Here is a 23,678-nt window from a genome sequence, read left to right on the forward strand (position 1 = left end):
ATCACAAAGTCTACTCCCACTCACTTCCCCCTGCATGCAACTTGTAAAACGAGATGGGTTGCAAATAGTTTATTACTTGAGTCTCACCTAGATGGAAGCTTCCCTCTGATGCTCAGCATCCGGTAATTTTCCACCGCTAATTGTCAGGTTTCTTACGTTTTATTATTATTTAAAACGTTTTTTTTTTAAGAAAATGAAGGCGCTACTTCAATAGCTACCAGTTTCCTTTCATTTCTAACAGACAGCTGAAGAACGGAACGGTGCAGTGTAACAATAGAAGAAACCAATATTTGTATTTTTAGAAAATGTTTACGAAGGAGCTGACCAGCTACATTTATTTTTAGTAAGCGTGGCTTAAGGAGACGTTGTTGATCAGTTGAACATTTTTAAAGTATACATTTATCTCACTGCCCAAGGTCTCCCACAGTTTCGAGTTTACGGCTTCTCGTGTAACACAGAAAGCAATGCCCTGATTGTAGTGCAGTTAATGTTTCTCAGGACCTGTGTGAAGTTACTGTTTTTATTATCAAGAGACCAGATCAGAGGCGGTCCGGATCCTGACCCTTATTGTATGAATAAGTAAGCAGGATGCGAACGATTGTTAGATGCCTATAGGATTTTCGTAAGTTAGCAAAAAAGTGCTAGTCCTGGCACTCTGCCCTGCCGTGTTGCTTGTCATTAGAAGCTCGGAGCCCTCAGTGTGTGTTGTTTTAAACATTTACGTCCTGTTGTACTTTCAGAGATCAGCTTTTCTAATGCAACTGCGGATCCTTCACTTTCCCAATAGGGCTTGCTCCCGGGAATTTGCACGCCTAGCGAAGAAAAAAACCCACTGGATCCAGAAGTCACATGAAAGAAACAATGTTTAAAGAGAAAGGATCGCCTCTACATTTATAACTTCTGCGCTGTCATCAATCAAGTAATAAACAGCCCGAGCTACGGTGGCTTTGCAGTAACCTTCTAAATTCCTCTATCAGCCCGTTACTGACTCTGCTGAGTATTTCGGAATAAAAATACGTCTTCTGAAAATACGTCTACAGTGAAAAGAGGTACTTTTTCATTCATCACTTAGTTCACCTGATCTGCATTCAATTGGCAAGTGATTTAAAATGCATTGGATCACGCTTTTTTTTGCCGGATTGACTTTTTGTGGGAAACTGGAAATGTACAACTGCTTAGAGTATGATTATAGTTATGATTTTTATGAAGAGGAAAAAGCTGAGACGATTGACTACAAGGACCCTTGCAAAGCTGGTAAGTGATGTTTCACCTTATCTACACAAACTACAGTATTGTTATTTCAACAGATTTTATTTATAGATGCGAATATCCTCTAATTTTGCATCTATTTAATTGTGCCTATATAAACTATTCATTTTAATGCAAATATTAGTCGATTACATAAAAAAGCGAAGTATTTCCCACCCATACAACTATTAAACAAAAGAAGTAACACAGTTTGAACGAAAACTGACCATTGTCCCAAGTGTTGATTATTTGACTCTCAGTGGCTTGAAAACGTTTTTTATCCTAATACCCTCGATTAAACTGACAGAAAATAATATCGGTTTACCCTATAACTACTACGTGAAGCAAAATATATCGCCCACAACATATTGTATTTTTCATTCATACACAAACTGACCTAGAAAATACTGGTTGTGAAAGACAAATTGTCACATTTACTAGATAAACTCTACTTTGTACATGTTATCGTTAGAGCTTAGCTGCTTGGCAACTATTTAAACGTGTTGAATTCCTTTCTTTCACGAAGTATGTATGTACACATAAACTGCGAAACGCGTCTTATGTATAACTGGAACAAATGTGCTGAAAGAGCTTCTGTAAGCGAGTGGCGCTCGAAGCCACGTGCTGTTTGCTGTCATCATTAGAATGTTGCCATTCAGATTTGCGTACACTTGTTTTAGGGGGTGTATTCTGACTCTTCTCTGACTTTAACACGTCTTGCTGTGCCATGTACAGTGCAGTTTAACAGGATTTTACTACAGCGATAAAGTGCACATTAAAAGCGTGCTATATATCTGTCGCCAAAGATTCTCACATGATATGCGAGTATCTCCTGTAAAACCTTTGTTTGAACGTTGTTGCTTTATAAGCCATTAAATTCGGCAAACAAGGTAATTATCAGTCGTCCTAAAGACCGTTTTTGCTAATGTTGCATATGAATATTTATACGGGATTATGACTAGTAGAAATATTTCTGTTCACAGTAAATTACGGGTTAAAGTTGCTATGCCTAAGTGTAAGTGCGTGGACGTAAAGATAGAGTTCTCTGCAGCGGTAACTAGCTGGGTCCGTTGTTAAAATTTGATAACCACTTCTGTGTAATTTGTTACAAAAAATGGACAGCGTTTGGGACCAGACATGGATTAAAAAAAAATAGATGAACCCAGTGGTTGCATCAATGGAGGGGAAATGGCACTTTCCGAAAATCTCCGTATATGAAAGATTCATTGGCCGGTGCTATTTTCAGTGGTCGTGTGTGGGGCTGTGTAGTACTTCAGTCTGGCTCGGCTTCAGTTGTTCTCCTGGAGCAGTTCTGTAGAGTAGTAGCTGGCAGACAAAAGGGTCACCAGTTCAGTGCCTGTCTCCTTCATATAGATTGCTGATTAATTTATGGAAAGGGAAGATCATTTTTGTTACGAAGCCATATCACGTAGAGATTTTATAAATACCCAAGTGAATGTTTCTGTAGTATTGCATAATAATATAAGAATGTGCCATAGGATACTGGGTGTGTATCATACCAGTCTTTCTGTGTGCAGGTTGGTTCTCGTTGGGAATCTTAATGGAATAAAGGTTAATAAAATTAATCATAGTGTGTAACAAGAGCAGGGCACATATTATTCTAATCTCCTATAAAACCCAATTGATGCATCAGACATATAATGGACAAAAAACGAAAAATAACAATATTTATTTTGATTCTCTTAGCTGAAAAAGTTAAGTAATGCAAATCATGGAGACAAGTCTGGACTATGACACCTGCATTATATGGTCTTTCTTCATATAATCTGCGATGTATTGTCTAGTGCTGGAACAAGATGCCTTGAGATTACAAGCCTTTTATTTGCCAGTGCATGTTTTTGAAAACACGTCATAAATATCATGTATTAGATTAATACTTCGATAAGGCATGATTGTGACACAGTAAATTTAGTTTTGCTCATTATGATGGTACCTTAGATGTGTTCCAGAATCTTGGATCTTGATATGAACAGATCAGACTAACTGCCTCTTTGCATTCTATTCATTTTTCCCAAAATGTAGTTATATCAGAGCATTCACAGGCATAGTACTGGTTCTAATAGCACTTAAATTAAGTCATTAATATCTGAACAGGCCTGTTGTTAGACTATTAAATCATATGTTCAGAAAGAAGAAACATCATGGATTAGATATGCATTGTCATCCTGAAGTAATAATGCAAAAGATACATACATTCATAATGTGACATTTTCTGCCATTCTGTGAAACAGAAACTCCAATGTCTAAGAAAACACATCAATTCTCGATACACTGGAACAATAAATGCATTGAATGCCAGAGTTTTATATATATTCATGAGTAAAAGCTTGGCCCTTGATCATAAGTATGTCAAATAGTATTATGATCTACACAAAATATAATAAAGGGATATAAAGTAAAAAAACAATGTTTAAATTAATAACAAAATAATATTTTCACCATGTAATTTCATTTTTTATTATAAGAGTAAAACCTTTTCAGAAAACCCATAATTGTAAAGAATGCAGGAATTTGAGATAGCAAATATGTGAATCTATAGGTGGATAAACTCAAACTCTTCCATTGTCCATAACAGTATAACAGATAAACATATTATTATCCAAGATCTCTAGTGAAAATGTGATATATGGTATCTGAATGAACAAAATTATATATCGTAATTCAAGTTAGCCTTACATGCCTTACGGGTTTGTCAGAAAATAAAGCAGCAGTCTAAAGCCTACTGTATATGTTTAACTGTTTAACTGTTGTTAAATTTGATAAGAATTGATTAACTGGAAATATCACCAAGAACATCAGAAAGGTTACAGATAAGAGACAGCACTTTGACTGATTTAATACTATTTTGGATCAAGAGCATAAGAAAGCTTACAAATGCGAAGAGCACATTTAGTTCATCTAGCCCACTTGGTTATTAGAAACTAAGTGATCTGAAGACCTTATGCAGTGACTTCTTGAAGAAAGTCAGGATATTTGCTTCAACGACATGGCTGGGTAGCTTGTTCCATACTCCCACAACTCTTTGTGTAAAAACGTGCTTCCATTTCTCAGTTTTAAATGCACTTTTGCTGCGGTCCGGTAACAAGTGCTAGCTGGGCTGAGAATACACTTCCCCAAGTATGAAATTATCTTGAAACCCACAAGGAAAGTAGCAGTTTAGAGCAGCCCGTCAAACCTAACCTTTAAGTCTTTGGAAGACTGGAGAAAACCAGAGCATCTAAAGAAACTCCACGAGAACACAGGAAGAACATCAAAAATCTCCACACAAAAGTAGCCCAGTCTGGAAATGAAGTCACGATCCTGATTTCATGATCCTGGAACTTATGAGGTAATAGGGCCAGCCACCATGCTGCTATGAACAGCCATATACAGCATGCCACCGTAATATAAAGCCAGTTCCATTTAACACCACCTTGTAGTGCATCTGCAACTGGCAGCTGATACAAATAGCCGATACATGTCTTATATCACAGGTCAGTGTTTAGTAAATCCAGTGTTCAGTGAATTCATCTAGCAGCAATCAGTTGCACTTGGCAAGGTATGAAGAGTGGATCTTGAATGCCCTAGCAACTTTACATGCAAGCATTCTGGGAGTGTTATCCCTGTATTTTTCACTAAGCCGTAGCCGTGCTACAGTATGATTAAAACTAGTAGACCTTTCTGCCTTTTAAGTGCGCGCACATTGCTTTTGCACATTCAAATGCACAAGCACACGTGTGTAGAGACGTGTTTTGGCACTTCATGTGGAAGAAGCAATTGATGAATGTAAGTATTATAGTCAAACATGCTTGGTTAACTTTGCATAATTAACAATAAGGAATGAAATTGTTTCACTTCTGAAGTGTTCCGATATAATTGTAAGGCTTTAATCATTTAAAAAGCATGTGCGTGAGATACATATAACCAACTGAATTCCATGAAAAAAATCAAATTACCAGACTATGTGCTGCCATTCCATAGTATACCTCAAATAAATTTGTTGTCTTAAGTATAGATCTAATTGCATGTGAGGAAGAATTTTAGCATTTGCCTTTTTTATTAAGTTTATAAAATAGTGACTGTTTTTATTAGCTCATATGCCTTTTGCTTAGCAACAGTATAAAAGGATAATTCAATCATATTATTTGACCTTCTGACATTGATATTACAAACCGCAGAATGTCTAGCTCATTTCACACCTTTTATTTTTATACTTCCTTTTGTCTGTATGCAAGGTAAAACTGCTTCTTAAGAAGAAGGTGGTCAATTACAGAGAAATGTTTGTGGAGAGAAAAAGCATCTCCTAATATGGAAACTTAGAGTGAGCTTTCATGTGTGTGTCTATAACTTTCATGTGTGTGTATAAAACTCATTGCATTTATCATCTCGGGGAGTTAGATTTTTGCAGATTTGTATGAGAGATTGCTCTCAGATCTGCATGATCTATCCTCCTCATGCGGATGAATAAAGGACTTGGCTTGACCACACCTAACCTGAGTGAAGACTTTTCTTCGACACATGTTAGAACTTGTTATGGAATTTAAGACCTTGACCTTTGAGATTTTCAGTGTATAAGAGTGGCTAATGACATGCAGTAGTGGAGCCTGTATTTAAACAGCAGTAAAACTTCAGTAGTACTTTAGGTAAATTCAACTAAGACAAAATATCTTTGAATCTTAACATTTATTTTCCAAGTACAAATATATTGTTTATATAAATCTGTTTAGATTGAATAAAACAATATTGTATTGAAGGAACTTAATCTTGCTCAGCATAAAAATGCTCATATATTTATTTATAATGAGTTATTGTAGTGAGTAGGACAAACTGCTAAACCTTATTCGGTGGAAAGTTGGGTTCAATAAAATTTTGTGATTAGATGTTTGGATGATCGCTAGACACCAAATAAGACAAAGTAAACAGTTTTGTTTCAGTGTAAGGACTAACTCAAAAGAGACATATCATAAGTGCATATCATAAAAGGTGTGACAGAACCTAACTAACACATTTATTTACCAACTGATTAATGACTCTGGGGTCAGGTGAAAGAATGTTATACATTGCTTTCTAAAGTCAGAGATCTATACATGGCATAAAATACACTACTCATATTAGTTTTTGTGGGAGCCTTTGGTCAAATGCTGGTTCTGTTCTCCTGTGCATACAGTAGCTTGGTTTCAAGAAGGTGTCAATATCATCCCTCAAGTTATAGAAGGAGCTCTGTCAACACTGAATAACTTTAAGCATAAGTGACACCCAGGTATTACAGGGACTAGGATGGCATAAAACTGGTGAACCATGGCGGTCTGATGTTTTATTCCTATACTTAATGGTACATAAGAAAATAAGAGATATAACTCATAGGACTATATCTTGAGTATTTCAATTACCACTGAAGATGGGTGCTATACCCACAGATTTAGAAACTAGAAATTTAAACAACACTATAATAAAATAGACAAATCTGAACCAGGACACAACACACCAATCAATCTTATGTCTGTTACTGATAAAGCTATAAAAACAATAGTGAGGCCTGAACTAGAAGAATATTAAAAAAAATAATGACATTTTGAAAGAGAGTCTTACAAGCTTAAGGTCTTATTTAACTAACTAGATTTCCTTTAACCTGGTACAAGGATAAATTATGCCACTAAAATGCATGATATTATATATTTAGATGTCCTGAAAGCCCAATTTTAAGATTTAATGTTGTAGGAATCCAAGTTGATGTACATGGACTGAAAACTCTTTAATGAATAAGAAAGAGTGAGGGATTTTAACCTCTAAATGCGTAGTGGCGTACCTCAAGGACCTGCATTGGGCCTCTTACTCTTCCGGATCTGTACAAACAGTTTTGATTCTGGTGCAGTCGGCAAAGTGGTTAAACCTACAGATGATACGAAAATGTGGGAGGCAGACACAAAAGCAACAAAGTGGGAATCACAAAAAAACTCAGATAAATTCAAACACATGGCAAATTAAATACTAACAAGCAAATGAGCCATAAAAATGTGATCCATGCAGATGCTGTAAACTGTACATATATATTATATGGGTAAATCCAAGGTGCACTTAGCTTCAAAAGAAGAGCTGCTTATACTTTCTTTCTTGTTATCATTAAGACAAAGCAAGGAAGCAATAAGAAAACAAACCGTGAACCAATGTGTAGTTATATAACACCATGTGTGGATTATCTGTCAAGGGACATTGTGTTCATAATACAGAAGTCATAAAGAGCTCAGAGAAAACCTGCACAACATCTTCCTCATCTTAGAGAATTGTCATATTTGTCCGTTCTAGAACAAAGGGGACAGAGAAGAGATTCGGTTCAAGTGTGTTTAATCCTAAGGAGTACTTATAGGGTCAACCCAGGGACTCCTTCCTACTCAGCAGTGAAACCGTGACACATAAAAGGAAATTCATTTAAGACAGAGAATAGGAAACACTTCTTTAAACAAAGGGTAGTGGGAACAGGCTTCCCAGTGAGGTTGTTGAGGCCTAAATTCTGGGCTCCTTAAAGAAGTTGCTAAAATTGTAGATGTACAATCTTATTTATGTTCTGAATTGTAAAGCTGGTAAATTTTATACAGTTGTTAAAAGTTAGATAAGAGTCTGTACCACTCCTCTCCTTAAATCCCAATAAAATACCTCTCTTTCACTGACAACTATTTCCTTTAAAATTACAATTCTCAAAAAGTAGAAAAAATATGAAGGAGAAAGCTGTTTTTCATTTGTCGATTATCAGGAAAGTTTTATTTCAAAAAGAATGTGCAAGGTTGCCTGAATTTCCTAAATACAGCATCTCCTTCTCTGTTTCCCATTTCCTGTGCTCCTGTCTGGCTGTTTTCAAGGTCAAGTGCATTGTAATTTTAAAGAACGGATGTCACCGCTGGGATGGGTGCTTTGCAGTTGATTACTGGTAGTCTTTAATAATAGGCATTAATAGGCATTGTTGTGCAGCTGTTTGTGCTTCTCTGTGGATTATATCCAATGTGCATTCCTTTATTGTGTAATCATGTAAGCTAATGCTATTGCTGCATCCATTCATCCAGTATCAAAAAGGTGATTATTTCAGGTAGGGATTGTGCAAAAATGAAGCCTATCATGGAAGTATAGGGCACAGCAAGGGATTGTATCCTTGGCAGGGTGCTGATCCATTGCAGGGCACCCACCCAACTCCTACATGTCTTTTAAAGGTGGCAGGAAAGCAAAGCACCTGGCAAAAATCCATGCAAACATGGGAAGACCTGCTATCCAAAAGAGAGCCATGAGTTCTAACTGCAACCATGTTGTCCTCTTCTTGACTTATGTCACAATTGTTAAATGCAATATTCCAGATAACCTGATTATTCGCCAAGTAACTTTAACTTCAGAATGTCTTTATGGATTAAATTACAGTATACACAAAAACAGAACTTAAAATAATGGAATATCCTAATTAAACAAAACTCCGTATGTGAGGATCAACAAGCCACATGAAGAGAAAACTCTTTTTAAAAATCTTTTTGTTTTAACTGGGCTAAAATCACATATCAGTAGTTAGGTCAAACTCTAAAGAAGAGGCACCATTTCAATAATGGTCTTTACTTGGGTAATTGACACAAGTGTGTAATCAAGAAGCATGACATGTACGGTATATGTAGCTAGGTGGAAATGGTTGAGATGAGGTTTGAACTCCAGAACTTTTGTTTAAAACTCCATAAGTAACAATAGTCGCATTATTACTATAATATATTATAGTCATACAGTATAAAGGGGCAGAGTGGTGGCTCCGTGGCTAAGGATCTGCAATCCTACTCCACTGGGCTCCTGAGCAAGGCCTTTAACCCCAAATGCTCCAGGGGCGCCCTATAAATGGCTGACCCTGCGCTCTGACCCCAAGCTTCTCTCTGTCTGTGTCTGTGTGTCTCATGGAGAGCAAGCTGGGGTATGTGAAAAAGACAAATTCCTAATGCAAGAAATTGTATATGGCTAATAAAGTGATCTGATCTAATTTTATATTTAATATCCATTAAACAATAATATGCATTTTTATTGGTACGTTATTATGTATTTTTAAAATACAATATATAACTATATAAATATATTTAACAAAACAAAAGGTGAAAGATTATGCATCTATAATATTTTTTAGCATTCTAGATGCATAAAACTTTCACATTTTATCATGCCGAGCATAATGGCTACGAAATTTATCTCAGTCCAGACAAGAAGGCTTTGGATTCTACCACTTTAAATCTTCAAACAGATGTAATTGCCTCATTATGAATAATTTTAAAATGGGTGGATCTGACATCCCTGTTACTTTTAAAAATAGTACCTTTTGTTATAATTGCAGGTAGGCTAAAATTGCAGTTTGCTGGAAAAACAGCTAAATTGCAACAGCTGAGAAGTTATATTAGAAAATCATTTTAAGACATACAGCCTGTTAACAACAAAAAAAATGGAACCACTAATGTAAAATCACTTAACAGGGCTGTGGAGGAAGGAGAAATGTGGCAACATTTTTCCATGAAAAAATCTTGATGAAGTCTTCTTGATGAAGGTGGAAGCCTTAGTCTTTGGTGTTGTTCCAGTGCTCAATGCATTGCCTTCAGTGCTGAATGCTCAGTTGGGTTCAGATCTGGTGACTGAGAATACCTTGATAAATGAATAAGATCATTGTCATGTTTATCACACCATTGGATGACCAGATGTGCTCTGAATATGGGGGGCGTTTTCAAGTTTTGATACCCCCGGCAGGAAAGAAATGCTGCAACATGGGATGAAGATGGTGACTCCGTACCGTTAAATGGTGATTAACATTGTCTTTGCCATCTAAGGGAATGAGGAATCACCGGAAAACACATCGGGAAAGTGCTGCTCATAACATCATGGAACCTGCAGAAATGTTGGTGTTACACATACACTCATCCGTTGGTCGAGAACACAGTGTAAGGCGATTTATTTGACCATATCGTATATCTTTACTGCTTGGTAGCTCATGGCCTCTGCTCTTTGTACCACTGGGCTCACATACGTATTGAAACTCATCTATGGTATCACATTCTGTGGAGTTCTCAGTGTACTGTTTTTGATTAGACTGGTTGCTCTCACCCTGGGTAGAGATTTGCAGTCAACTGATCTGTAGATGCGCACCTAAATTTGCCTTCCACAATGAATTACTGCATGGATATCAGAATCCTGCAGTATGTGCTTTTGCCCACTGTTGCCCTTTGCCGATTGTGTCTTTCCCTCTGAGTTCCATACTGACATCACCTCAGACACCGCGTCTTGTGAAACATTAGCAGGTGGAGCTGTCTTGTTGAATGAAGCTCCTGTGAAGCTACAATCACCCCACTTTCAGCTTTGGGGGGATCAACTCTTTCAGCCATTCTAGCCGTAATTAGAGGCAACCAGGCCTGTCCAACATTTTTATTCATGACCATAAGCATACTGGAATGTTATTTGCTTAACACATGAGTCACTCCTGCTTAGAAGCTCTTGCTTTTTAATATACTTGGTGTACTTCATTTACACAGGTGTTCACATTTCTTTGTCTACTATCCGAGTCTTGTTGCGTAAAGAAACAAAGTTCAATAATTTATTTGAGGATACATTTTAATCTATATTGAAGATCTGAAATTTTGGGGGGTTTTGGATTAACTACAGATTCTATAGTATATAGATGGAGAAGGGAGGTATGATGTAGAACAGAAATAGAAGGAGGCTTGGTCCTCTTGTTTGTTCTTAACTCAGCAAGCTGGAGTTTGAAAAGCTACAATATTCTCAGAATCTAAAATATTTTCAGCACTTGCTGAAACACTTGTCACTATGTTGTCTAATTATGTGATTCTCTGTATGAACCACAGCAACCTGTGAATATGTCTTTTACAGTATATACGGTATAACATTCTTGCACTTGCAGTTATAAGTGGAACACTACTTAACCCTAAAACCCTGGTTACTCCACATAGTACTGTGATGAGAGCATAAGTAGGCTCCCACAGTAATGCTTTCGAAGAAAAGAAAAAGAAAATAAAGAGCCAAAATAACCTTATCTCTAAAAAGCCACTACTAGTGCTTTGCCAGGCTCAAGAATGTGATCTGTCCTTACCAGTCTCAAAAGTACCTACAATATTTAAACATATCTTAACTCACTGGCTTTTCTTACACTGACTATTATATAGTGTAAACTGACAATACTGACTCTGTACAGTATACTTTGAGAAACAAAATCAGTTGAACAGGAAAAATGCAGTTTCACACCATATATAGTGCTTACTGATTTTTTAAGTTAGAAAAGGTTATGATCTCAAGCATAGAAACTGTTAAAGATTATACCACCTGTCATGTACAGTGTATGATACATAAGAACATATTTTGCACAAAATAAAAAAATGTCTGCAACATTTTTATATTAGCTTCACATAAAGTAGCTTTATTATTTAAAAAAAACATTTTTTCTTTCTAGTCCTTGAAAATGATGCAGAGAAGTATTGCACTTTACCAGTCTAACCAACTGACCCTGCCTCCCAAACATTTAAAATAATTAGTTCAACAGGAGTGGAAGTGTGACTATGGATATTATTCCGGTTAAATATATAATTTATGAGCTGTTTGCTTTACCAATAAATTAACTATTGGTTTCTTATTTAAAAAAATACACAGAGCTGGCTCAGCAGAGTTACTAATGTAGCATCAAGTTCATTTGAATTTCAGATGTATTAGAACCCTTTGAAAGTCTCAAAGAAATAGATTTTTTGTCTATTGATTTGTTATCTTGCATCAGAATCTCATTACATCTCATACTTCTTTTAGTATGCAACTGCCAAGTAATTGAACTTATTTTCTACATTTTTAAGGAACAAACTGTATACAGATTCTTTAATGAAGAAGAATGGTTGCAGAGCTTTGGAATAGCTGCTGTGATGCACACTATATTATCCAGTCTGTTACTCATTCTACACGTTATTTGCTTTTTTTTTTCGGAATTCCCTGGGGATCTAGAGGGCACTGTAGATGACAGGACCTTGTCCTGTATATTTTTCATAGGATCTCGTCCTGTATATTTTCCAAAAGGCGCTAGGGAATCAACTTCAACAACATGGCTGGGCTTCTTGTTCCAACCTCCTACAAATCTTTGTGTAAAGAAATGCCTCCTGTTTTCAGTTTTAAATACATTTTCCTGTAGTTTCGTACAGGGAACCTCTTTTCCTGTCCTCTGGTCTGTGTTTCACTCTTAATTCTGAAGATGTTCTCTGTCTCTGCTCCTGTCTGCAGTGTATTTGTGCAATCTTGAGTCTTTTTTCTTTTCTTCTTTTATGGATCGTACAGTGTCAGCTAGTTCTCCAAATCTGGGTTTAATTCCAATTATTGATGTATAAGGTCTAACCAGTGAGTTAAACAAGAGCTACCTTTTCTTAATCCACATTTACTTTCTCAGAACACTGTTGCCAAACTGATGAGCCTGTCGATAATTTCTAACTATAATTTCGTTTTAACATATAATAAAAGTCATGTTTAAGTTTGAGTTTGATGCCCTTTTAATGGATGGGTGCTACATTAGCAATTTTACATTCTATGTGTGTAAGTGTTGTCTTGTTTGACAACTGGAAGAGTTTTGTTAAAGGTGTAGAGATAACATGTTTTGTTTGCTGTAGAATATTGTAGAATATTATAATTATAATCCTTACACTTATATAGTCATTTTCTGAACACTTCACTCATAGAGCTTTACAGGTAATGGGGACTCCCCTCCACCACCACCTGGACGATGCTATGGCAGCCAAGAGTGCAGCAGAGTGATGATGCCAGTTCAGAGATGGGGATTATTAGGAGGCTATAATTGGTAAAGGCCAATGGAAAATTTGACCAGGACACCAGGGTAACCTTTTTTACAGTATAGTGTCCCCATCACAATACTGGGGCATTAGGACCCACATAGACTGCAGGATTAACAGCCCCCTACAGGTAACACTAACACCTCTTCCAGCAGCAACCTTAGTTTTTCACAGGAGATCACAGGTACTGACCAGATCCTGGAGACCTATTTATCACATGTACCTCTAACTACACGAAACACTTCCCCCTCTTCTATGCTAATATAGAATTTTTTCCCCAGCCTGAGACATGTTGTCAGTTTCTTCTTTGATAAATATCTTTGAGAAATATGCATTTAATCCATCTGACATTTCTCTTCAATCTTTTTAGAAAAGAAAAAAACATACTCCTTATTTTTTGTTAAAGCACGTATTAACAATTTGGGCCACTGCTTTCTTGGCTTTGATTTACTTACTCTTTAGATAAACCTGTTCTGTGTTTCCAGCAGGTTGTCTTTAAACTGTTGTCATCCATTCTCTACTGATTCCATATGTATCCCGTCCCATTCTACCTCATTCCATCACAGTCTGCTATCCTGACATTGTATACCCGTGTTATGGACTAGGCCTGTACAGTTTCAAGACATAGTTTAAAGCATATATTGATCACACTTGCCTAATGGTTCTCTCATTTGTGTTTCCCATTCTCTGTTGTGAAGACTAGATCAATTCTGGCATTTCCTCTAGTACATGCTTTTACAACCCAAGCCAAGTCTATCCTTTCAATGGAAAATGCTTACAGTATTACATTTGCAAATGTTGTTTTTTTTATGGGATCTGTGTATGAATATCTAAAATCTCCCATGAAAGCTATTCCTTTCTGTACTCATATGTTCCTGATTCTATATACTATATAATACTACATAATATAACTGAAATCTGAATTTCATATCTGGTGGTGGACTATAACATTCTCCTAGTACTTGAATGATTTTTATGAATCTGACCCATACAGTATCTGAGACCTTTGTCTTAACTAGGTTATGTTCATGTGCCTGAAAGCTCTGTTTATGGTACCGTGCTACATCACAACCTTTACCTACTTTCCCATCTATCTGGAATGCTACAGTATATATTCACTGCATATATTATTCTTCACCATCACTCTCTGTTGGCCATGTTTCTGTGATTCCATTACATCATCTCTTTTCATTTTAAGATAATATACAGCAGGGATGGGCAAGTCCAGTCCTTTAGGGTTGACGTTCTGTGAGTCATTAAGACATGAGACATGATGGCCTTGCATCCCTTGAAGATGAGAGTTGCCCATCTCAGGTAAATATGGAATGCATTTTAAAAAAATGGGCAAAATAATCTGAATATGAAATCTGTCACATTTTTTAATAGCAATTTCATTTTTTGCTGTTACTACTGCTCCTGTCTTTGGGTGTCATTGTACGAAGCAGTCATGACACTTATCAGGGATGGATGTGGGATGCATATTGTTTAGGTATACTGTTACCAACTTAAATCACAGTTAAACCATGGGAGAAGTGGAAATGAATGACAAAAAGTTTTGTTAGTGTAGAATTATATCTTTATGCATTAGATTTCTGTTATATGTTGAACAAAATCGTGTTGCAAATGCAGTGCACTGACAGAAGAACTGTATGTCACAGTAAAGTACTCTGTTTGTCCTCTATGGTTTCATTTACAATGTCCAAATAGTTTTGTGCATTTTGAAATGATTCAATATTTGGCAGTGTTATTCCAATGTCAGCTTTTTGTACAATATTGCAATACCAACAGCAAGGAATTTTAAGGAAGGAGGACTTCACGTTTTTCTGCAATTGCACTGCAATGATCTGAAGTCTAAATCATCTTATATAATTGCAAATTTGAATGATAGCTTTGTAATAAGATAAGATAAGATAAGATAAGATAAGATAAGATCACTTTATCGGCCATATACAATTTCTTGTATTAGGAAGTTGTCTTTTCGCATACCCCAACTTGCTCTCCATGAGACACACAGACAGGGAGAGAGAAGCTTGGGGTCAGAGCGCAGAGTCAGCCATTTATACAGCACCCCTGGAGCAGTTGGGGTTAAGGGCTTTGATCAGCGGCTTAACGGAGTAGGATTTCTCTGCCGGCCGCGGGATACAAACGGGCAACCTTCCAGTCACAGGCACAGATCCTTAGCCACAGAGCCACCGCACCTCCCCATAAAACAAATGTCAGGAATAAGGAGTGTATGTTAAAGGAGAAGGTGACAGCTATAGGTGACAGCATATAGGCTGACTGCTATATTACACACAAAGTTTCAGCAATCTATTGTTGACCTGTACTCCTTTGTACTTGTTAAGGTTGGATTAAGGGTTTTTGCTTGTCTGTGTAAAGCTGTGAGGTTTCTCAAGGTAGTAAACTTATGTTTTCATTTGTAATAGATCATAATCAAACAATGAATAGGAATCTTCAAATTCGACAGGAAAGTAAAGGATGAATGACCAAGTCAGCTTTGTGCAGTGGTTCATTTGACTGTGTGTAACCCCCCAGTGATGAAGGAGACGAAACTGTTGATAGTGTTACTGTACCTAGAAGTTTAAGACGTCCAATCAAATCATTGCTATTAAATAGTCTGAGAATTGTTGTGCCACCAGTTCTGTCAAACTGTCAAATTCAGTGTTGTCATGCATTTAAAACTGAATATTGAATAAAATTGATTATTCATATATATTTTTTCCATTTCTTATACCTCACATAATTAATGTAATGCTCTGTTTTTTTTTTGCTTTCTTACAATACATTAAGTATAAAATACAGGAAAAAACAAAATAATCAAATAACTATGTTACTTAAATCAATAAAAACAAATACCTATATTAGGCAATTTTGTAAAAATTAATTTTGTAACCAAATGGTTTTCAAACACCCACAGTTTGCGTTGGCCTCACTGTATACAGTAATTTAAGGCCAAATTTAAACTCTTCTATTATATGGGGTTGATATGTGGTTTATTGCAGAATTCATCAGCCCCTTGTGAAAAATCAGATTCAGAACACTGAACATTTTTTAAATCCATTAACGTAAGACTGAATAAATAGGCATATTTATAGATATATTATAGGAATAGATTATATTATTAATCTGAGATGTAATGATCTAAAGTACCAGCTGAAGAGGTTAGACCTGAAGCTATCTCAGCTTCCAGATCAGCTGTGATCTGGAAAGAAACATTTAAGCATTCATTTGAATCCAAAGTAAAATACAGTGTTTTAGCACACAACTGAAAAACACTTCAAATGTGTAGTTCAAATGTGTATGCTGTGTGGTTTTATTTCTACTTTTGAGCGTGGATCCTCTGTTTGTTCCTTTTAAGTACTGATTTCCAAGCAGTGGAATATAGTATATGTGTGGTAACAACAAAACAGTTAAACATAAGGTTTTGCACTTGAATTCATGGAAAGGTTCATTAGTGGCATTGGAATTGTGTTTTCTGTGGCAAAATGTTTGACATATGGGTGGCACGGCACCACAGTGGTTAGATTGCTGCTTTGCAGTGCTATAGCTATAGAGGTCCGTTCCTGAGGTACTATCTGTGCAGAGTTTGTGTGCTATCCCCACGTTTGGGTGTTTTCCAGAATGTAGAATTGGTGGCTGACGTTTTTATTTGATTTTTGCATTCAGCGTCTACATTGTCACATCGTTAAATGTAAAAAGTAGCTGGACACCTTAGTGAAAGGCCAAAGCACAAAAGCTCCAAAAATTGAACTTGAACTTGTTTTATTTCAAATGCTTTACTTTCAGTTGACAATATTAATTGTCCTACGGTACACAATGCATAATCATTTACTATATGTATGTGATCACACTTAATGAGTAAATTGCTAACCTCTCTCAACATCCGTGAAGTTTGCTTTTCAGCTTCACTAAGTTGTAAACCAATGAACTAAACTGCTAATTGACTTTAAATTATCTTTAAACTAAAAGGATAAGCAAAAAAAGCTACTAAGTCAATTTGTAATATCCTCATCAGCTAAAGCAACACATTAACACTAAATTATTTGGGTTCAAGTAAATACGCTTTTTTGTTTCTCTACAGAAAAGGGGTCTTAATTAAGGAGTGTTTGCTCGTTAAAACAACAGGATTTTCCAGCCTTGTTTTCTCCTAGGAAACAAAACAAACTGGACCCCTGCTGTTCTCCTAAAGGCATTTTATAAAGGAGAAAGATCTGCACCCCCTCTCTATTCATTTGATAACCCTGGAGATAAAGTAACTACTATGTAAATTAGATTGCAGGTTTGTTATCAAAAATGGAGACTTCACTCATGATAAACTGTTAACATGTGTGCTGTGTTGATTTGTTTATTTTTCCTTGATTGTTGTTACTGACAGGTAGTGCATATGTGTTGTTTTTAAATTTAAAGCAGTTCAATTCTTGTTTTTTATCCGAAGGAGTTTACATGGGGTTAACCCAGGAGGCTATCTCACAATAAGTAGGGAAAACAACGTGGTCACAGTGGGAAAGCAAAGGGGAATTCATTTAGGACAGAGAATAGGAAACACTTCTTTACACAAAGCATGGCTATCAGGAATAGGCTTCCCAGCCAAGCAGTTGAGGCCCAAACACCTGGCACTTTTAAGAAATGACTGGGCTAAATTTGAGTTGCACTTAGCTACCAAACTACCTAATAAGCAAAATGGGGTGACTGGTCTCTTCATGTCTGAGTCTTTCCTTGTGTCCTTATGCTCGTTTTTTTAATTACACCATTTCATAATTGTTTGAGCAATAAATTGGATTCAGATACTCATGGCATTTCAGAAGAAATAAAACAAGAACAGAACAAAAAAAACCTCAAAACATCTAATAACAGCTTTCAATATCATTATTCACAATACCATACACTATATATTGAACACTATACAGCACCATTTTCATTTCCTGTTATAGCTGAGGTACAGATTGAGCCAAATGAGAGAAAATGAATCTTGAAATTACATTTATTTGTAGTAAAGGTAACTATATCTAATTTCCTTAACGGAATCAAATAAAAAGAACAATGTCAAATCCTAAAATTACTAACAATAAAATAAATGTATTAGGTATTTCTAAATATGTACTCATGATGTAGGCCTAATCATGCATTTAAAAATATGAAGAAGCACAGACATTTTTATCTACAGCAATACATTATTCAGGTTGTAATCAAGTTGTTTTTGTATGTGCTCCCTCTGAAAAATAAAATATGGAACATATGGTTAAAAGAGTACCTTCCTGGTAATTATTTCTACATGAAAACACAGTTGCTTTTGAACAAGCATAAACTGGCATCAGCTTGATAATATTCTTCATCACTTCAAACGTGGGGAGACTTCATGGCCACCAGAGAGAATGTGTGGCTTTTCCACACTTCTGTGAACCTACGTTTTGGCTCTCTGAACTCACACAGTTTGAGAATGAGAAATCATCATTTCAGCTCTGGCTTTCACAGCTAACATTGTTTAAAATCTTATCATATCATAGAAGCCCATGACTGTACGGTTTAATTTTATTTTTGACTATATTAGTTGGACAGCATTTGTAATTAGAATAGAATCTGGCATATACTGTACAGATTTTGGCAAATTATTTTCAAGCAGTTTTCTGGCCTGTTTGTTAATATCAATACTACAATGAAGAAAAATCCAAATAATATCTATAATATTCAGTGTATACTGAAATGAGGACTAAGCTAAAGAGATTTAAGTTGGCATTTTTGTGACTTTTTGGTTATCATGCTTTATTGTTCATAAGCCTTTCTATGCACAGGGATTCAACATATTTCTGCAATTGACGTATTAAAGCTATCTTGTATGGTTTTCATTAGCCATAGTGTCTAGAACAGGGTTGGGCAAGCCTGGTTCTGGAAGCCTGGTGTGTCTGCCTGTTTTCTCTCCAGCTCAGTTAATGATGATCTAATTCTGCTCATCATTTACTAATCGGGACCAATGTACCAATTTATTCCAGATTTTAAGGCGCTGGTCCTTTAAAGAGACCTGGAAAACCAACAGAGACACGGACTTTCCGGGACTAGACTTACCCATCCCTGGTGTAGGAACATTAAGCAGTCTTTGTGTGCCTTGGGAACTCCATTAATCTTACACATGTGAAATCAAGATATTTTTAACGTGTAATGGGTAATAAAAGCATTCTCCCGTTCCTGACTTTGAAAAAAAATATGAGTCATTTTATTCAGGAAGCAGTCGTAAATTAAAAAAAGAAACAAGCTAGCAATAGATGGCTAAATTCAATGAAGAGGTTGAAGGATGCAAGGAGACACAGTATTATTTCTGTCTGCAAACACTCGGGAATAGATTTTGTGAAAACCATACTTCTGCAGTCAGCTAACCTCTTACTTTTTGGTTTTTATTTTTTTGCTTACTCCTTTTAGAAAGTCATTATTAAATGACTGAACTGATAGAGAAGACATTTTTGAGCCAATGCCAAAACCAATTTTGCCAATATCCTGCTACTTCTGTCTGCATCTCAGTTTCCAAGTAGCTGATGAAAATGGATGGCAATTAAAATAAACAAGTGAGGTGTTGAGAGTCCACATCTGGATTCAAGAATGTTTAATAGTGTGATGTTTTTAAAGAATGCGCAGTGTGTTCTTGAAGTGTTTGGCCACTGATCTTCCAAGCAGAGACTACAAATATTATTGAATGATAGCTGGCAAATCTGTAAAAAAATATAAACATTGTTTGGTTAAATCAAAGTGTTGGGCTGATTTAAGGCTTCATATGTTCAGAGCATTTTTTTTTAAATGAGTAAAAGTAACATTTTTTTCTGAATTCATTTGTGATTGTAGGTGTTTGCATCAGTAAGGGTGATTACTAATAAGATATAAATCATTAAATTAAAGTTACATTATTTAATGTCAAGTTACATTCTTTAAGGTGATATTTGAGACATAATAACTAATGTATCGGGACATGTAGAAATTAAAATGTGTAAAGTTTTGAGACAAATGAATGTGCTCTTACATCCTTCTGTGTTCCTTCAAAAATAAAAATCTGCGCCCCTGATTCGCTGTTTGATGTGGAAGTAGAGCATATTCCAAACCCAGCTCCATGGAAATGTTAGAGTGCCAGGTATTCCTGTTCATGTTATTGTTAGGAAAAACATAATGTGAATATTTGGCTGTCTGCTTATCTGATACTATCTCTTCTTCTGTTAAAGAGCAGAATGCACATTTCCAACCTTTTGTTATCTAATTTCCCGACTTGTATACAGTATGAGACTTTGCCAAGCTCTGTACGTTTTTTGCGAGCACTCACCATTGACTCAGTTATCTCTTCCTGGTAGTCTGCATCCTGCCCACTTAGCTGGAAATGTCACACACACTCTCTCTCATTCATGCTTCCTACAAATAATTGTTTTCATTAAAAAAAATGTACACAAAGCAAAATAAACAATGGGGGAGCAGGCACTGCAATCCACTTGAGTGTGTTAGCTGACACGAGATCTTCAAATTGCACAATCATTATTTGCGCTACTAATATCAAAGCGTGCAGCTATTCCTTTATAGTGGTCTTTTTAAAGCGCTTCTGGAAGAGGGAAGAGTAGATTTTTGAATGTGAAGCAGAGTTTTGGTAATAGTAACCTTCACAGCTCGACGTGACTTAATGCCCATATACTATATATTTCTGAACCAGGTGTGAAGTGATTCAGCAAACCAGCAGTCCAGCAGTATTAAGCAATACAGGAAAAAACATTTCAAGTGCGAAATGAAAGGTGATTTTATGACTAGGTTGCTGCTTCGCTCAATGTCTAGCAAAGGGGCTATTCATTGAGGATGAGGGTGGGGATGGAGGGCTACTATATGAGGAACAGCCAAGACCCTATATAGTTCTCCTTGAGCAAATAAAATGTCTTTTAATGGAAGAACGTTCCTGCTATGTTCACAACCCTTGAAAACACTGAACTACTGATATCAAACGCCTACAGAATAAATTAATATAATCTGGAAGAGTTTTTTTCAGAAAAGAACATTCCCTCAATAATTAGGCATGAATGAACTAGGCTGAGGAGTAAGCCTCTGTTCAAACAGAATTCACAAAGTTAAGTTCCCAGATTTCCAAATAGACATATAATGTTTCTTGGAAGCATCCTATGATTCACTGAATGTAAAAATTCATTTATCATTTCCCAGTAGAGGGACTGAGACTCGTATGGTAACAGAAAAAAAAAATCCTGCAATTAAAAATGTGTTGTAGTAATTATGTATAGTGATAGCACCATCGTGTTATGGACTGTTTTGGCTGCATTGCAGAAATTAGGTCTGGATGAAACCAAAACATGAATTAAGTTGTACATCAGACAAGAACAGAGAAGATGTAATCTTAGAAATATATCATATGATAAATAAGGGCATGTTGGTGATAAATTTATACTGATGTGTTATTTTAAAAAATGTAGAAGGAGACTGCAAATAGCAAAAATACGCCCTGGGAAGTAATTAGGGCTGAGTGTACACTGTTCATGTTGTGTGAAAGAATGTCATGTTATGTGCAGCTGTAATAAAGAACAAGGGGTAATATATTTTACTGATGTTTGCTGTAAAATATGACATTTTTCTGTAGAGAAAATGAATTTTATATCATTGTTTGGAAAACAGTCTCAATTGTATATCAGCAACAATGAAAAAAAAACTGGCAAAGGATAAAAATAATTGAAAAGAGTGAATGAGAAATCCTTAAATTTATTGTAGTACTTGTACTGTACTTAGACTGCAGCATATAACCTGAATAGTTGTTACAAATTACAGTTATTTGGATGACTTGTTTTGCAGTCGTCTTGAGATATGGCTGTTACATGATATCCATGACCTCCAAAGACTGAATAAAATCTGAAAACAATATAATCAGAACCATATGGAGTTTACTTTGTGTAATGGCTACAACTGGTTTTACATTTCCTTCTTCGTTGTCACATCAGTAAATATACATTTTCACAGCTTTCACTTCAAAGAAACTTGTATTTCCATACATTCACAAATGATATACAGTACATGAAAGTTAATTCACAAGGGAAGAACAGTATTCCTTTCGCCCACCACTTCATTGCAGTATAAAGCATTTAAGATACCCTACTGTTAACTGTAATGTCATAATTAGGGTCTGATAATGAAAATAAAAAATAAAAAATTAAAATAATCAAATATCAGCATATATTTTTTCATGGCTTATTTTTTAACTTTGGCAATTTGGGGTTCTGCTGAAATGTTTCATTGCCAATGCTATTTTACTCTGTACACATTTTGAATGCATCCGTTTTTCTAAGGTTGTTATGGAGAGGGTACTGTATGTTTTATAGTAGTCTGTATCAGTGGTATATACTGTATATCAATGAAGAAAAAAAAACAACCTGAAAAGCATACAGTCTTGTTATTTTGTCCAGGGTTATTGAGGAGAAAGTAAGCTGACAGGGTGCTTCCTAGACGTTTTCAAAACGGTTAGCTCAGCAAAACTGGCCACAAAAGGGAATGTTTTCTTTGGATAAAACCAAAGATCAAGAACTTGGTATTCAGCACTTCTGTCACATCCTCTGATAATGCATCTTAATAATTAAGGAATAAGCTACAGCGGTTAGCATTTAAAACTCCTTTCTTCATTTTAAGAGTCAATGTACTGAAACAATGTCTAAACACTGACAAAAATATGTTTTTATTCTGGACATTATGTAATCCTTCATCCTTTAGCCATACCTGTATGGAAATCCCATAAGATTTCAAAATTTCTACCACACCGAGCTTAATTGCACTTTGGAGTTTCAGTGTCACTGTGTCTGTATAATGTAGGGACCTTACAACCAAGGTGTATATCACTAAAAATAGACTATTCACATGGAATTATGAATAAATAAAAAGGTTTCTGAGAATGAAAGTCTAGTTTTTAAATTAAATGGTTAGCTGAAATATTTAAATCTATTTCACTTTAAATTTTCTGTCTCTTCAAAAAAATGCCAGTTATCTTTTTTGTAACCTTTTTTGTGCCTTGTGTGTTTCTCTTTCATCTCTTTATCTTATGAAGTATTGCACGGTAAAAATGGTGCATGTCTGAAACTTTATAGACATGACCTTATAGATTAATTATTTATGTCATGCCATGTAATGTCTTATGTGCATGCATCTTATCTCAAACAGCTGCCTTTAAACAGTTCATTGTTTTATCCTGGCTATTTTGGAATATGGAGAAGTAGAGCAATGTCTTATCCTAAGGTAATTCGGCTGTCTCTGTCACCTATAATTATTCTGAACCTGTCCTAACCATCCATGAGGCTACTTTACTGTGCAAGACAGATGTTTTACTCTGGGTTTACTGTTAGATCATGTGAATTTAAAAGCACTTGTAAGCTATATAGTCCAGTTTAAACTGTTACACAGGAGCCTCTCAAAAACATCCCTGATTATCTTTCCTTATGTACAGTATTATCAAACAGCTTGTTATGCACAGTTCCCCTTTATTCAACATAATAATAACTGTAATAATATAATAACAAAGTAAACTTGCAGACAATTAAAACAAAATAATCAATAAATGTTTTTAATATAATTTTCTTTATTCTTTATGTTAAAAGGTTTATT

General features: G+C 35.8%; 1 protein-coding gene across 2 annotated transcripts in view; it reads left to right on the plus strand.

Annotated features, from left to right (window-relative positions):
• The first annotated feature begins 751 nt into the window (after positions 1-751).
• tll1 (tolloid-like 1) overlaps positions 752-23,678 on the plus strand; it is a 94,615-nt gene continuing 71,688 nt past the window's right edge. For both annotated transcript variants that reach the window (XM_088924122.1, XM_088924130.1), the window contains exon 1: positions 752-1,254. In XM_088924122.1, the coding sequence (XP_088780248.1) occupies positions 1,110-1,254 (145 nt within the window). In that variant the 5' untranslated portion in view covers positions 752-1,109. The remainder of the gene's footprint in view (positions 1,255-23,678) is intronic.

This window comes from Atractosteus spatula, chromosome 1 (genome assembly GCF_055471065.1).
Source record: "Atractosteus spatula isolate fAtrSpa1 chromosome 1, fAtrSpa1.hap1, whole genome shotgun sequence".
In the NCBI taxonomy this organism is placed as follows: domain Eukaryota; kingdom Metazoa; phylum Chordata; class Actinopteri; order Semionotiformes; family Lepisosteidae; genus Atractosteus; species Atractosteus spatula.